The 16,584-nt window shown below is 46.0% G+C and overlaps 1 protein-coding gene across 2 annotated transcripts in view; it reads right to left on the bottom strand.

Moving 5' to 3' along the window:
* TUBGCP2 (tubulin gamma complex component 2) overlaps window positions 1-16,584 on the bottom strand; it is a 132,611-nt gene that overhangs the window by 98,498 nt on the left and 17,529 nt on the right. For both annotated transcript variants that reach the window (XM_063958630.1, XM_063958629.1), the window contains 5 exons: window positions 10,606-10,779; window positions 10,320-10,479; window positions 9,888-10,095; window positions 8,075-8,274; window positions 5,853-6,042 (listed from right to left, as the gene is read on the bottom strand). In XM_063958630.1, the coding sequence (XP_063814700.1) occupies window positions 5,853-6,042; window positions 8,075-8,274; window positions 9,888-10,095; window positions 10,320-10,479; window positions 10,606-10,779 (932 nt within the window). The remainder of the gene's footprint in view (window positions 1-5,852; window positions 6,043-8,074; window positions 8,275-9,887; window positions 10,096-10,319; window positions 10,480-10,605; window positions 10,780-16,584) is intronic.

Here is a 16,584-nt window from a genome sequence, read left to right as displayed (position 1 = left end):
GTACACAATAAGGAAGGATTTTGAATCCCGGGTAAGACTCATACCAGCCACACCAATCACACCGTACAACTTGTGATCTGAACCCAGTTAACAGTATGATAACGTAGGAGCCTCTGAAAAGATGGCTCACAACAATAAACAACCCGATTTTTTTGTAACAATAACTATGTACAAGTATTGCAGACAATCCGCACTTGGGATGGGCGCCCAGCATCCACTACGGACTACGAGAAATAGAATTACCGGTGAGTAAATTCTTATTTTCTCTGACGTCCTAGTGGATGATGGGGACTCCGTCAGGACCATGGGGATTATACCAAAGCTCCCAAACGGGCGGGAGAGTGCGGATGACTCTGCAGCACCGAATGAGAGAACTCCAGGTCCTCCTTAGCCAGGGTATCAAATTTGTAGAATTTTAAAACGTGTTCTCCCCTGACCACGTAGCTGCTCGGCAGAGTTGTAATGCCGAGACCCCTCGGGCAGCCGCCCAAGATGAGCCCACCTTCCTTGTGGAATGGGCTTTTACAGATTTTGGCTGTGGCAGGCCTGCCACAGAATGTGCCAGTTGAATTGTGCTACAAATCCAACGAGCAATCGTCTGCTTAGAAGCAGGAGCACCCAGCTTGTTGGGTGCATACAGTATAAACAGCGAGTCAGATTTTCTGACTCCAGCCGTCCTTGAAATATATATTTTCAATGCTCTGACAACGTCCAGCAACTTGGAATCCTCCAAATCGCTAGTAGCCGCAGGCACCACAATAGGCTGGTTCAGGTGAAATGCTGATACCACCTTAGGCAGAAAATGAGGACGCGTCCTCAATTCTGCCCTGTCCGAATGGAAAATCAGATATGGGCTTTTATACGATAAAGCCGCCAATTCCGACACTCTCCTGGCTGAAGCCAGGGCCAGTAGCATGGTTACTTTCCATGTAAGATATTTCAAATCTACCGATTTGAGTGGCTCAAACCAATGGGATTTGAGAAAATCCAAAACTACATTGAGATCCCACGGTGCCACTGGGGGCACAACCGGGGGCTGTATATGTAGTACTCCTTTTACAAAAGTCTGGACTTCAGGAACTGAAGCCAATTCTTTCTGGAAGAAAATCGACAGGGACGAAATTTGAACCTTAATGGACCCTAATTTGAGGCCCATAGATAATCCTGTTTGCAGGAAATGTAGGAATCGACCCAGTTGAAATTCCTCTGTCGGGGCCTTCCTGGCCTCACACCATGCAACATATTTTCTCCAAATGCGGTGATAATGTTGTGCAGTCACCTCCTTCCTGGCTTTGACCAGGGTAGGGATGACCTCTTCCGGAATGCCTTTTTCCCTTAGGATCCGGCGTTCAACCGCCATGCCGTCAAACGCAGCCGCGGTAAGTCTTGGAATAGACACGGTCCCTGCTGAAGCAGATCCCTTCTTAGAGGTAGAGGCCACGGATCTTCCGTGAGCATCTCCTGAAGTTCCAGGTACCAAGTCCTTCTTGGCCAGTCCGGAGCCACTAGTATCGTTCTTACTCCCCTTTGCCGTATAATTCTCAGTACCTTGGGTATGAGAGGCAGAGGAGGAAACACATACACTGACTGGTACACCCATGGTGTTACCAGAGCGTCCACAGCTATTGCCTGAGGGTCTCTTGACCTGGCGCAATACCTGTCCATTTTTTTGTTCCAGTATATTTATGTGAAGAGACGTTTCCAGGCTTGACCACACGCCCTGGAAGTTTCTTCCTTGTGTGACCGCTCCCCAGCCTCTCAGGCTGGCATCCGTGGTCACTAGGACCCAGTTCTGTATGCCGAATCTGCGGCCCTCTAACAGATGAGCACTCTGCAACCACCATAGCAGAGAGACCCTTGTCCTTGTCGACAATTTTATCCGCTGATGCATCTGCAAATGCGATCCGGACCATTTGTCTAGCAGATCCCACTGAAAAATTCGTGCATGGAATCTGCCGAATGGAATCGCTTCGTAAGAAGCTACCATTTTTCCCAGGACTCTTGTGCATTGATGCACAGACACTGTCCCTGGTTTTAGGAGGTTCCTGACGAGTTCGGATAACTCCCTGGCTTTCTCCTCCGGAAGAAATACCTTTTTCTGAACAGTGTCCAGAATCATCCCTAGGAACAGCAGACGTGTCGTCAGGATCAGTTGGGATTTTGGAAAATTCAGAATCCACCCGTGCTGTTGGAGCACTACTTGAGTTAGTGCTACTCCGACCTCCAGCTGTTCTCTGGATCTTGCCCTTATCAGGAGATCGTCCAAGTAAGGGATAATTAATACGCCTTCTCTTCGAAGAAGGATCATCATTTCGGCCATTACCTTGGTAAAGACCCTGGGTGCCGTGGACAATCCAAACGGCAGCGTCTGAAACTGATAATGACAGTTTTGTACCACGAACCTGAGGTACCCTTGGTGTGAAGGGCAAATTGGGACATGAAGGTAAGCATCCTTGATGTCCAAGGACACCATAAAATCCCCTTCTTCCAGATTCGCTATCACTGCTCTGAGTGACTCCATCTTGACATTGAATTTTTGTATGTACAGGTTCAGAGATTTCAGATTTAGAATAGGTCTTACCGAGCCGTCCGGCTTCGGTACCACAAATAGCGTGGAGTAATACCCCTTTCCCTGTTGTAGAAGGGGTACCTTGATTATCACCTGCTGAGAATACAGCTTGTGAATGGCTTCCAATACCGTCGCCCTGTCTGAGGGAGACGTTGGCAAAGCAGATTTTAGGAACCGGCGAGGGGGAGACTTCTCGAATTCCAACCTGTAACCCTGAGATACTACCTGCAGGATCCAGGGGTCCACCTGCGAGTGAGCCCACTGTGCGCTGAAATTCTTGAGGCGACCCCCCACCGCCCCTGAGTCCGCTTGTAAGGTCCCAGCGTCATGCTGAGGCCTTTGCAGAAGCCGGGGAGGACTTCTGCTCCTGGGAAGGGGCTGCTTGCTGCAGTCTCTTACCCTTTCCTTTGCCTCGGGGCAAATATGAATGTCCTTTTGCTCGCTTGTTCTTATAGGAACGAAAGGACTGCGGCTGAAAAGACTGCGTCTTTTTCTGCTGGGAGGGGACTTGAGGTAAAAAGGTGGACTTCCCGGCTGTTGCCGTGGCTACCAAATCCGATAGACCGACCCCAAATAATTCCTCCCCTTTATACGGCAATACTTCCATATGCCGTTTGGAATCCGCATCGCCTGACCACTGTCGTGTCCATAGACTTCTTCTGGCAGATATGGACATCGCACTTACTCTTGATGCCAGAGTGCAGATATCCCTCTGTGCATCTCGCATATAAAGGAATGCATCCTTTAATTGCTCTATAGTCAATAAAATACTGTCCCTATCCAGGGTATCAATATTTTCAGTCAGGGAATCCGACCAAGCCACCCCAGCACTGCACATCCAGGCTGAGGCGATTGCTGGTCGCAGAATAACATCAGTATGTGTGTATATACTTTTTAGAGTATTTTCCAGCCTCCTATCAGCTGGATCCTTGAGGGCGGCCGTATCAGGAGACGGTAACGCCACTTGTTTGGATAAACGTGTGAGCGCCTTGTCCACCCTAGGGGGTGTTTCCCAGCGCGCCCTAACCTCTGGCGGGAAAGGGTATAACGCCAATAACTTCTTTGAAATTAGCAGTTTTTTATCAGGGGTAACCCACGCTTCATCACACACGTCATTCAATTCCTCTGATTCAGGAAAAACTACAGGTAGTTTTTTCAGACCCCACATAATACCCCTTTTTGTGGTACTTGCAGTATCAGAGATATGCAAAGCCTCCTTCATTGCCGTGATCATATAACGTGTGGCCCTACTGGAAAATACGTTCGTTTCTTCACCGTCGACACTAGATTCGGTGTCCGTGTCTGGGTCTGTGTCGACCGACTGAGGCAAAGGGCGTTTTACAGCCCCTGACGGTGTTTGAGACGCCTGTACAGGTACTAACTGGTTTGCCGGTCGTCTCATGTCGTCAACCGACTTTTGCAGCGTGCTGACATTATCACGTAATTCCATAAACAAAGCCATCCATTCCGGTGTCGACTTCCTAGGGGGTGACATCACCATTACCGGCAATTGCTCCGCCTCCACACCAACATCGTCCTCATACATGTCGACACACACGTACCGACACACAGCAGACACACAGGGAATGCTCTGATAGAAGACAGGACCCCACTAGCCCTTTGGGGAGACAGAGGGAGAGTTTGCCAGCACACACCAAAGCGCTATAATTATATAGGAACAACCTTATATAAGTGTTGTTTCCTTATAGCTGCTTAAATATATATAATATCGCCAAAAAATGCCCCCCCTCTCTGTTTTTTACCCTGTTTCTGTAGTGCAGTGCAGGGGAGAGCCTGGGAGCCTTCCTAGCAGCGGAGCTGTGTAGGAAAATGGCGCTGTGTGCTGAGGAGATAGGCCCCGCCCCCTATTCCGGCGGGCTCTTCTCCCGGTTTTTCTGAGACCTGGCAGGGGTGAAATACATCCATATAGCCTCATGGACTATATGTGATGTATTCTTTTTAGCCAGAAAGGTATTAACATTGCTGCCCAGGGCGCCCCCCCCAGCGCCCTGCACCCTCAGTGACCGCCGGTGTGAAGTGTGCCTGAGCGCAATGGCGCACAGCTGCAGTGCTGTGCGCTACCTCATGAAGACTGAAAAGCCTTCAGCCGCCGGTTTCTGGACCTCTTCTTACTTCGGCATCTGCAAGGGGGTCGGCGGCGCGGCTCCGGTGACCCTTCCAGGCTGTACCTGTGATCGTCCCTCTGGAGCTAGTGTCCAGTAGCCTAAGAAGCAAATCCATCCTGCACGCATGTGAGTTCACTTCTTCTCCCCTAGGTCCCTCGTTGCAGTGAGCCTGTTGCCAGCAGGACTCACTGAAAATAATAAAACTATCAAAACTTTTACTCTAAGCAGCTCTTTATGAGAGCCACCTAGATTGCACCCTGCTCGGACGGGCACAAAAACCTAACTGAGGCTTGGAGGAGGGTCATGGGGGGAGGAGCCAGTACACACCACCTAGTGGTCAAACTTTTAAATTTTGTGCCCTGTCTCCTGCGGAGCCGCTATTCCCCCCATGGTCCTGACGGAGTCCCCAGCATCCACTAGGACGTCAGAGAAAAGACGTTAGTTTCATCCAAGCAATGGGCTCTCTAAAGTGTTCTGTAGGCTAATTTACTTGTCTAGGTTAATGAATATCTTTGGTGCATCCAATCTCATCCTTTCGAATAAAAAAAATGCTGCCACTTGCAGCACAAACTCTATGCAATGCTATCTTGCTATTTTTAATAGACATGATCTATTACTGTGTAATGTTGTCCTATTTAAGGTGTTCACCTCGAACAGGGAAGCTCTTTGTTTGGGCACTGGTCCTGTCTGACTCCACTGCCCATGCCTTACACAGGAAGCAGAACTGCAAAGCAGCTCGCCCTTCTTGGAGCTCAAATTATGTAATAGGAGCATGCGTGTGCTGAAGTTTGCAGCAGTTTTAAAGGCAAGAATTTAAAATGGGAGTTTTACCACCAGGAACTGCTCACACAGTAGTCAGCACATCCGGAGCTCAGCAGCATTAGAATGGAGTGACCCCAGGACATGCAGAGAAACATATTTATCATCTTGTTGCCCAACTACCGGTCATCCAACACACGGTAGATCATATTGGACAAATATGGGTTTTCAGTGAGGGAATGAACAGATGGCAAGCCTATATTTTCTATCCACCTGTGATTACACACAAAGGCCAACGGGGTTAACAGTTGAAAAATGTATTTCCATCCTGTCCAGTTTAGTTATTGACTGATAAAACTGGTGGCTCAGCAGCCCTTCCAATAACAAATATTTTTTACCTGTAAGGATCGTTGACGATTCCCCTATAAATCCACCTCTCCAGGATCTCAAAGTATGGGGCACTGGCTGCCTTTGTCAAATACAGGCATAGCTCCTGGGCCTGGGTATCTCCTGTGTAACCAAATGTTCTGTCATGCAGGAGACTGAGGGTGGCTCCTCCCAGACACTCCCCTTTATCCAATGAACTGGCTGAGAAACAAAGGAAACAATAATAACTTTGATAAACCATATATTGTACACTACACATATGTAAGGTATAGTGGAAGTCAATATACCAACTATTTGCAAAATGTACAGCAAACCAACATTGTCTAAAATGAACTAGAAAGATTGCACCTAAATTAAATGTTAATAAATGTAGTGCACACTACACAGTATATACGGATTTATTGCTAAAGTCTAGTACGTCCATGAAACAAAAGCACTAGTTATGAAAATAATTCATATGATGGAAAATCTATGCTGTCTATAGGCTGAACACAATATACCCATCTTTCCAGTCTTGTTAGCTAATACAAATAAAATAATTTTGGGTGAAGTTAAGTAAAAACAAATTCAAACAGCACCCACAGTTGTCACTGCTTTTCCCCTGGGAAAGCACATTGATGGGGAAAGGCACAGACAGGTAAGTGTACAGACCAGAAGTGTGGGACCATTACAACAATGGCACATGCAGAAGAACAATTTCACTTGTAGCTTATTTTGTAGGTAGGATGGAGTTTAATAATGTAATAATGTACTGCAAAACGTCCTTGGCTGAGCCAAAATATAGGTGTCGTACATGGTTTTAGAAAAACGATCAACTTAAAATCCCAGCTTCCCTCTGATGCAAGGGGAGGAAAAAGCAACACAGAAAATGTTGTCATGTTAATAACTGTACAAATTAAGATGGCATATACAGATGTGTCCTCACGCGCCCATCTTAAAATCGCACCAAATTGCCAATTTGCCGCACCAAGAGGTCCTCTAGATACTTTTTCTGCAAATATGCATTTTATTTGCATCACTAACTGACTACCGATGCTGGCATTCCATGTATTTCTGTGTCGCTAATGTGGGTAAAAAGGTAAAAGACAGAGTTCTGATACAGAGTGACAGTGCTGCGTCACATATCTTTATGCTTAATCTGTGACTTTACACCAATTCCTTTGTAACAGAAGTAATAATCTAGTGTGTCTGGTATACTGCGAGCTGTTGCGGCTTTGACACAAATAAAGTTTAGGAGACAGAACCAACCGGGCTTATGTCATAGCTTGCAAGCTGCAGTCTGTGTGGGAATTCCACCGCGTCTGCCCATATTTTTAAAGCTGCAATCATTTACAAAGCAGAACCAACATGGTTTTGCCTTGTAAATGACTGCTGCTTTAAAAATGCGGGCTGACTCACCGAAATTCCCACACAGCCTGCAGGTCACAGGGTATTACATAAGCCCTACCGCGTGCCACCTTATGGCATGAAAATTCTATGTGAATGAGGACACATCTGTATGTGCAGCAGCATTCGTAAAATAATAAAGCATATGTTATATCAAGACATTAAACAGTCTCTGAAATAGATATTTCAGATTAGCAAATGGGTGCCCTGTTTCACATTACAGCTACTTATTACAGTGACGTCCAGATACCCACTATACAAGAGAATACATAGCCGAACTAATTATTACAGTGATCTCAAATCACTGGCGATTATTCATTGTCCTACTGTTCAATCATTTACATTAAGTGTCAACTATTATTATTATTATCCCAATTGTAAAGCGCAAAGGAGTTTGCTGCGCTATATAAGAAACTGTTAATAAATAAATATTATCTTTATTTCTATGGCGCCACAAGGGACCGCAGCGCCCATTACAGAGTGCATAATCAAAATGAGTAATACAAGAAATAAAGCACTTACAGTTCAAGACAATATAGGATACGTAGAAGGTATATACGGAAAATACGGTTAGGTGCCATAAAGGGAGTATGGAGTATAGATGGAGAGGCACATGAGGGTAGAAGGCCCTGCTCTTTCAAGCTATTCTCAGATCTTACAAATCGGGGAATACAAGGTACAGATGGTCATAATAAATATATTACTCCAGCCTATATGTTTAATTAATAAAACAAATATCCTTGTTTTGCTAATAAGCAGACGATGCTAACCACATCATACACCCATGTACAGGACTAGTACAGAAATACGTCAGACAGACAAATGAAACTTTGGCACAACCACTTACCGAGAGATGCCAATACTTCCATTGTTCTAAGTGGGGACTGGATGTAGAACCACAGCTTCTGCAAGGAGAGCAACCCCTGACGCTGCAGGTGCTCCAGCTGGGTAATAAGGATCATGTACTCCTTTACCAGCATCCTCATAGCGGCACTTAACGCATGGTTCACCTGACCGTACTCAAAAGAAGATTTTTCCTCAATGAATCTAGATGGCAGCAATAATGGAGATGTATTAGGAGGGAATAGTGACTAAATTCATCTTAAATGCTGCAGTGCAGCTACTCACTCATGGAACAATTTAATTTTTCAGCATCAGTCAATGTACTTTTCCCATATGAACTGTGAAGGTAGAATACACGGTACAGTGTAAACCATTACCTCACCAATCAATTACAGACAGCAAAAGCACCACCCACAACTTTGGAACGGTGTACTGACGGAATTAGGAAAGGGTCAAAACACTGACATCACTGGGCATTCCTCTGGGCATGCATTAACTACTGCCTAGTAAGTCTCTCTGTTTAGTTGGAGAAGACCTCTCTCCTAACATGGCAACCTAAGGCACAGGAATGAAGCCTAATACCATTAATTATATGTGGTTAACATTTTTAACACTGATCTCAAAGTGCAAGTAAGGGCCTGATTCAGAGATGTACGCCAATGCAGATATGCTAGTTTCGCTGCCACCTGCGAATTTGTAAATACCAATCACAGCATACAAAGACACAGCATCCATCGCAGATCAGTTTATCATCAAAGTTTAGAGTATACCTATGCAGGAGGTAAGACGTCTGAGCCATTACAACTGTGTACAGGTTCGCAGTCACAGCCTCAAACTCCCCCCAAATCGGTTGTAACATGCGTGCGTTTTTCCCGCCACTCCCCATTACGGTCCCTCCCTGTCAATCAGTTTGTGAATAAATCCTCTCTGCGATAGCCTTCACAAGACTATGGGGGAGATTCTATTCTTTGAAAAGTCAGTTGTGTGTTTGTTTTTTCCTATCTAATAGACAGGGAAAAAAAGACACCCAACCAACTTTTCAAACATTTGAATTCCCCCCTATGGCTGCACATGCGCTAAACTGCGAAAAAGATAGGGTCTGCATTCGCTTCTGAAACAGCCCAAAAGCTGTAGTAGCAAAACACATTTAGGACATGCTTGTGTCTGCAATCAGCTAAAATAAAGCATTGGGTGCATTTTTAGTTTTGTATATACTCAGGAGTACTTTCATATATATTATTCACTGAGGAAATACACAGCCTTTCTTATACATATAGTAATGCTTTATTTTCTATTTAACTAGTTTTTCTCATTCAATTGTCAAATGTAATGACCAGGAGTGTGATATCTCACACAGAAGAATACAAAGTCATATAAAGCCCCATACACACGGGGGAGATGTGTGCTGAGCGATCTAGGAGCACACATCTCTCCACCTGCTCAGCACTCAGTGCGCGGAGCGAGGGGTGGGCGCGCATTTCACCCAGCTGTGAAATTAGCGATTTCACTAAATTTGGGCATTTGGAGCGTATCGCTGTCACTGGCACCCTACACACTTAGAGATCCGTTCTTAATCTAGTCAGATTGCTTAGAATTTAAGCGTGGATCATTCTGTTTGTACCCCCCTTAAGTTTACATTAGGCATCTCAAACTGACCAATTAGTGAAGATGCTATTCTAGGAAAAAGCATTTTATACTTGGAATGTTTGAGATCTCCTAAAACGCACTATCTGATGTTGGAGATATTAGGAAGTCCAGATGACTGCAGCAAAATCATTTGTTAAATAGAAAGAATTTATAATAAGAGCGCTGGTAACCTGGTAACAGTGGAGTAGCTCGCAGCCACAGGCAGGATTCTGTTCACAAGCTCCCTTATAGACATATCCAGGTTTGGGTCTACTGAAAAGGAGCGTGTCTGATGTCCCAATAGGGACTGGGCAGTAATATATTGTCCATCAACTCCAACCAGAACGTAAAGCAGATCCTCAACTATAGCTGCCTCCTGAGCAGGTAGAGGAAGAGTCCCTGTATGAGGGGAGAAATAAAAGGGATCTATCAGTTTATAAAGCAGTGTCATGTTACTACACGCTGGTAATCAGCAGATTGATTTACATACATACATATATAAATATATATATATATATATATATATACATACTCTAAGGCACAATTTTAAGTAAATTAAATATAGTGCACTTTACAAAAGTAGCTATAAACACAGTTGGTATAGCACTAGCACACACACATACCTATTGGCACGGTAACATCTGAGCTCATGCTGGAGAGAGAGAAGAAGTCCCCTGTCAGTGCAGTTCGCTCATACACCCATGGTGGGAACACAGGGATGAGTTGTCCATCATTCTTCTTGTTCAATTTCTCTCTGAGATGTTTCCGCAGAACCTCTACAGGCTGTTAGGAGTGCAGTGTAAACAAATGGTATAAACACTTGTGAAAGCAAAGAACTCCTCCACTGCTAGCTGTACCCAATAGGTCTAGGGTGCACGATGATATGAGGATTTCATAGCTATACATTACCTGTGGCCCACTGGACGTTGAAGCAGTTACACTTCCCAGTTGCCTGCGCAGCTCCTCCAGCTCCTGTATGGAGATCTTGGATGTGCTGGAAGGGATTGTAAGGCTGCCAGAAGCTGCACTACTGGTAGTGAGTTCTGCTCTGTCTTTAGCATTCTGCTGCAAATACTGGAGTGTCTGTGGATAGAAAGACACCAACCAGTGTTTAAAGGAAGAGTTACCTGCTTAGTGTTATTCAGGTTGAAATGCCTGAAGGGAGAAAATTGAAATGAAATTGCAGTAGAAAGGGAATTAAGGTAAGTACTGTGGTGGAAGTAGACATTTTACTATCATCACCATATCATCTGGGAAAAGGCTTTAATATAAATGAATGAACGGATTACCACACATTTTACGCTGTGATTGTCAGGGGTCTGACCACCTTATTGCACTGAATTTGCATTACCTATTCATCACTGTTTATCAGCCAATCAGATCATCAGTATGATCAGTTGCTGGGAATGCTGTGACCTATCTACTTGTGTTAGTGACAGCAAGACCACATGTGCCACTGGCACTATTATGATGTGAGGATGGGAACGGAAACTAGCAGGAAGTTAGAGTGCTCGGAAGCCATAGGGGACACTGGCACAATTTGAAGACTGTGGGGTGATGATGGTGGCTTATTGGGAGCTGGCACTTTAAATAATCTAAAAAGTGAAACAGGCTCCTCCCCCTCTATCCCCCGTCATCCCTCAGCTATGAATTAGCTTGGATTTTCGAAAATTGATTATCCATCAGTGTACTACCAACACATTGTACGTTAATAGAGCATGCTCCTGGAGAATGAGATCGGACGGAGCCTTGAGGAGGTCGTCATCTAGGTATGGTATTTTTGTGACTCCTAATGACCGGAGGTGAGCAATCATCACAGACATGACCTTGGTAAACACCCTGGGTGCCGTGGACAGTCCGAATGGTAAGGCTCTGAACTGAAAATTATCTTGTTGAATAGCGAATCTGAGAAACGCTTGGTGTGGTTCCCAGATCGGGATGTGGAGATATGCATCCTTGATGTCCAGAGCTATGCTGAACTCCCTGGGTTCCAGGCTCGAAATCACTGAGTTGAGCGACTCCATCTTGAACCAGTAATAAGTTAGAAACTGATTCAATAAGTTAAGGTTCAGGATGTAAAAACTTGTCGTAAAAAATAAAATTTTACACTTACCGGTAAATCTATTTCTCGTAGTCTGCTGGGACTCCGTAAGGACCATGGGGAATAGACGGGCTCCGCAGGAGGCATGGGCACTTTAAGAAAGACTTTGGACTCTGCGTGTGCACTGGCTCCTCCCTCTATGCCCCTCATCCAGACCCCAGTTAGAGAAACTGTGCCCAGAGGAGATGGACAGTACGAGGAAAGGATTTTTGGGAATCCCAGGGCAAGATTCATACCAGCCACACCAATCACACCGTATAACTTGTGATAACTACCCAGTTAATAGTATGAACAAACAACATAGTCTCGGTCTAAACCGATGAAACTATATCATAACCCTTATGTAAGCAATAACTATATACAAGTCTTGCAGAAGAAGTCCGCACTTGGGACGGGCGCCCAGCATCCTCTACGGACTACGAGAAATAGATTTACCGGTAAGTGTAAAATCTTATTTTCTCTAACGTCCTAGAGGATGCTGGGACTCCGTAAGGACCATGGGGATTATACCAAAGCTCCCAAACGGGCGGGAGAGTGCGGATGACTCTGCAGCACCAATTGAGCAAACAGGAGGTCCTCCTCAGCCAGGGTATCAAATCTATAGAACTTTGCAAAGGTGTTTGACCCTGACCAAGTAGCTGCTCGGCACAACTGCAATGCCGAGATCTCTCGGGCAGCCGCCCAAGACGAGCCCACCTTCCTAGTGGAATGGGCCTTAACCGATTTAGGCAATGGCAATCCTGCCGTAGAATGCGCCTGCTGAATCGTGTTACAGATCCAGCGAGCAATAGTCTGCTTTGAAGCAGGTGCGCCAACTTTGTTGGCTGCATACAGAACAAACAGCGCTTCAGTTTTCCTAACCCTCGCTGTTCTGGCCACATAAATCTTCAAAGCCCTGACCACATCCAGGGACTCGGAATCCTCCAAGTCCCGTGTAGCCACAGGCACGACAATAGGTTGATTCATATGAAAAGCAGAGACCACTTTAGGCAGAAATTGAGGACCAGTCCTCAATTCTGCCCTATCCACGTGGAAAACCAGATAGGGGCTTTTATGTGACAAAGCCGCTAATTCCAAAACACGCCTCGCAGAAGCCAAGGCCAACAACATGACCACTTTCCAAGTGAGATATTTCAACTCCACTGTTGTGAGTGGTTCAAACCAAGGTGACTTGAGGAAACTTAATACCACATTAAGATCCCACGGCGCCACCGGAGGTACAAAAGGAGGCTGAATATGCAGTACCCCCTTCACGAATAAACAAACACAATAGCAGCGCTAACGGAATAATTGATTAATAAATAAGAAGGATTGAGTGAGAAAAAAACTGATCACAATTTAATTAGACATATTGTTAAAACACATTTAAAAAACCATAGCATGGCCACTCATTTAATATGAACAATTAATCAAAAAGCTGCCTATCTAGTGGAGTCCGTTCCTATTTAAAGTGGACTGGTAGAGAATTGGGTGAAAAAGACTGGAGGTGGACCAAAGATGCAGTCCCACATGGGTTATTACCACAATAAGCCGCTGGAGGTGTAGTCCCTTGAGAGTGTCTCTTTGTTGAACTCAAACCCAAGCAAGGTATTGTAGGGGTCCTCACTGCAATGCGGTATCCTCCTGTTGTGGAAAAGATTGATGGTATTCCAGATAATTTAATTCACCTCAATTTTTCTGCAATTTTTCTCAATTAAAAATTTCTCAATTTTTCTCAATTATTCAAAATGGGCCTGACCGAACCGTCCGGTTTCGGGACCACAAACAGGGTTGAGTAATACCCCTTCCTTGCTGGAGAAGAGGAACTTTGACTATCACCTGTTGAAGATACAATTTTTGAATTGCAGTCAACACTAACTCCCTCTCTGACGGGGAAGCTGGCAGAGCCGATTTAAAAAACCGGCGAGGAGGCACGTCTTCGAATTCCAGCCTGTAACCCTGAGAAACAATCTCTATAGCCCAGGGATCCACCCTTGAGTGAACCCAGACCTGGCTGAAAAATCGAAGACATGCCCCCACTTGAGCTGACTCCCCCCGGGAAGCCCCAGCATCATGCGGTGGACTTTGCAGATGTAGGGGAGGACTTCTGCTCCTGGGAACTAGCTGCATGCAGCTTTTTTCCCTTGCCTTTTCCTCTGGCAAGGAAGGACGATCCCCGTACCTTCTTGCTTTTATTGGAACGAAAGGACTGCATTTGATAATGAGGTGCCTTTTTTGTATGCTGCGCGGGGACATAAGGTAAGAAATTCGATTTACCGGCCGTAACAGTAGAGACAAGGTCCGAGAGGCCTTCTCCAAACAACTCCTCCCCCTTGTAAGGCAACGACTCCATATGCCGCTTTGAGTCGGCAATCCCCGTCCACTGTCGGGTCCACAGGAGTCGCCTAGCAGAAATAGACATAGCATTTATTCTGGAGCTTAGTAAACAAATGTCTCTTTGAGCATCCCTCATATATAAAGCAGCATCTTTGATATGCTCTAGGGTCATTAGAATGGAATCCTTATCTAGGGTGTCAAGTTCCGTAGATAAGGAATCTGTCCATGCTGCGATAGCAGTACACACCCAGGCCGATGCCATAGCCGGTCTAACGATAGTACCGGAATGTGTGTAAATGTGCTTCATGGTAACCTCCAGCTTACGATCAGCAGGATCCTTGAGGGAAGCTGTATCCTGAGAAGGCAGTGCCACCTTCTTGGATAAGCGTGTCAGCGCCTTGTCTACCTTCGGCGAAGATTCCCATCGTATCCTGTCCTTTTGTGGAAAGGGATACGCCATAAGAATCCTTTTGGGAACTTGTAGTCTCCTATCTGGAGATTCCCAAGCCTTTTCGCACAAGTCGCTTAGTTCAAATGAGGACGGAAAAGTGCCCTCAGGCTTTTTCCCTTTATACATGTGTACCCTCGTGTCAGGGACAGGGGGTTCCTCAGTGACATGCAAAACCTCTTTAATGGCAATAATCATGTAACGAATACCTTTTGCCACCTTTGGCTGTAATTTTGCATCCTCATAGTCGACACTAGAGTCAGTATCTGTGTCGGTATCTGTGTCAGTGATCTGGGATATGGTGCGTTTTTGAGACCCCGAAGGTCCTGGTGCCACAGGGACAGGCATGGTCTGACTACCTGACTGATCCCTAGCTTCAGCCTTGTCTAATCGTTTATGCAGTCAATTTACATTTGCATTCAAGACATTCCACATATCCACCCAGTCCGGTGTCGGCGTTGCCGACGGCGACCTGACCATCATGCACTCCCCCTCCTCCTTAGGTGAGCCTTCCTCGTCAAACATGTCGACACACACGTACCGACACACTTCACACACACAGGGAATCTCTTTTCTGAAGACAGGTTCCCCCTGAGGCCCCTTGGGGAGACAGAGAGAGAGTATGCCAGCACACACCCCAGCGCTATATAACCCTGGAGAAAAACACAGATCGTTTACCCAGTAGCGCTGCTTAATGTATAAACGCCAATAATGTGCCCCCCCCTCTACTTTAAAACCCCCTTTCACCGTGTGTCAAGCAGGGGAGAGTCCGGGGAGCTTCCTCTCAGCTGTGCTGTGGAGAGAAAATGGCGCTGGTGAGTGCTGAGGGATAAGCCCCGCCCCCTCGGCGGCGGGCGGCTGTCCCGCTCAACTTACTAAAAAATGGCGGGGGCTCTTTTATATACATGTACAGTGCCCACCTGGACATGTATATAGACTTTTGCCATAGGAGAGGTGTTTTATTGCTGCCCAGGGCGCCCCCCCTGCGCCCTGCACCCTTACAGTGACCGGAGTGTGTGAGGTGTATGGGAGCAATGACGCACAGCTGCGGTGCTGTGCGTTACCTCAGTGAAGCACCGAAGGCTTCTGCCGCCTGAGACGTCTTCTGTCTTCGTTTCTTCTGGCTCTGTGAGGAGAACGGCGGCGCGGCTCTGGGGTGAACGCCCAGGACGAACCTGTGTTCACTCCATCTGGAGCTAATGGTGTCCAGTAGCCGAGGAAGCAGAGCCTATCATTTAAGTAGGTCTGCTCCTCTCTCCTCAGTCCCTCGATGCAGGGAGCCTGTTGCCAGCAGTGCTCCCTGAAAAAGAGAAAAAAATCCTAATAAAAATGCTTTCTAAGCAGGAAACTCAGGAGAGCTCCCTGCAGTGCACCCATTCTCCTCTGGGCACAGTCTAAAACTGGGGTCTGGAGGAGGGGCATAGAGGGAGGAGCCAGTGCACACCCAGAGTCCAAAGTCTTTCTTAAAGAGCCCATGCCTCCTGCGAAGCCCGTCTATTCCCCATGGTCCTTACGGAGTCCCAGCATCCTCTAGGACGTTAGAGAAATAGGATTTTAATTACCTACCGGTAAATCCTTTTCTCGTAGTCCGTAGAGGATGCTGGGGTCCACATTAGTATCATGGGGTATAGACGTGTCCACTAGAAGCCATGGGCACTTTAAGAGATTAATAGTGTGGGCTGGGTCCCCCCTCTATGCCACTACCAGACTCAGTCTAGAAACTTTGCCCGAGGACACGGACATACTTCTAGAGAAGGAAATACACAGATAGTGGTGAAACTCACACCAGCTCACACGTATAACAAAACGAAAGCCAAGCTAACCAACTTGGAACGATTCAGCAACAATTGAACTAACAAGCTGAACCAAGTAACAATGCAGGAATATGAAGCAATGGGCTGGCGCCCAGCATCCGCTACGGATTACGAGAAAAGGATTTACCGGTAGATAATTAAAAATTACCCTGCCTCTCTATTAACAGATATACTGACTGGTATAGTCTATTGATTTTATGACATTTACC

Source organism: Pseudophryne corroboree, chromosome 3 (assembly GCF_028390025.1).
Source record: "Pseudophryne corroboree isolate aPseCor3 chromosome 3, aPseCor3.hap2, whole genome shotgun sequence".
In the NCBI taxonomy this organism is placed as follows: domain Eukaryota; kingdom Metazoa; phylum Chordata; class Amphibia; order Anura; family Myobatrachidae; genus Pseudophryne; species Pseudophryne corroboree.
The sequence above is the reverse complement of the archived record's forward strand: the minus strand, read 5'-3'. Positions and strand labels throughout refer to the sequence as shown.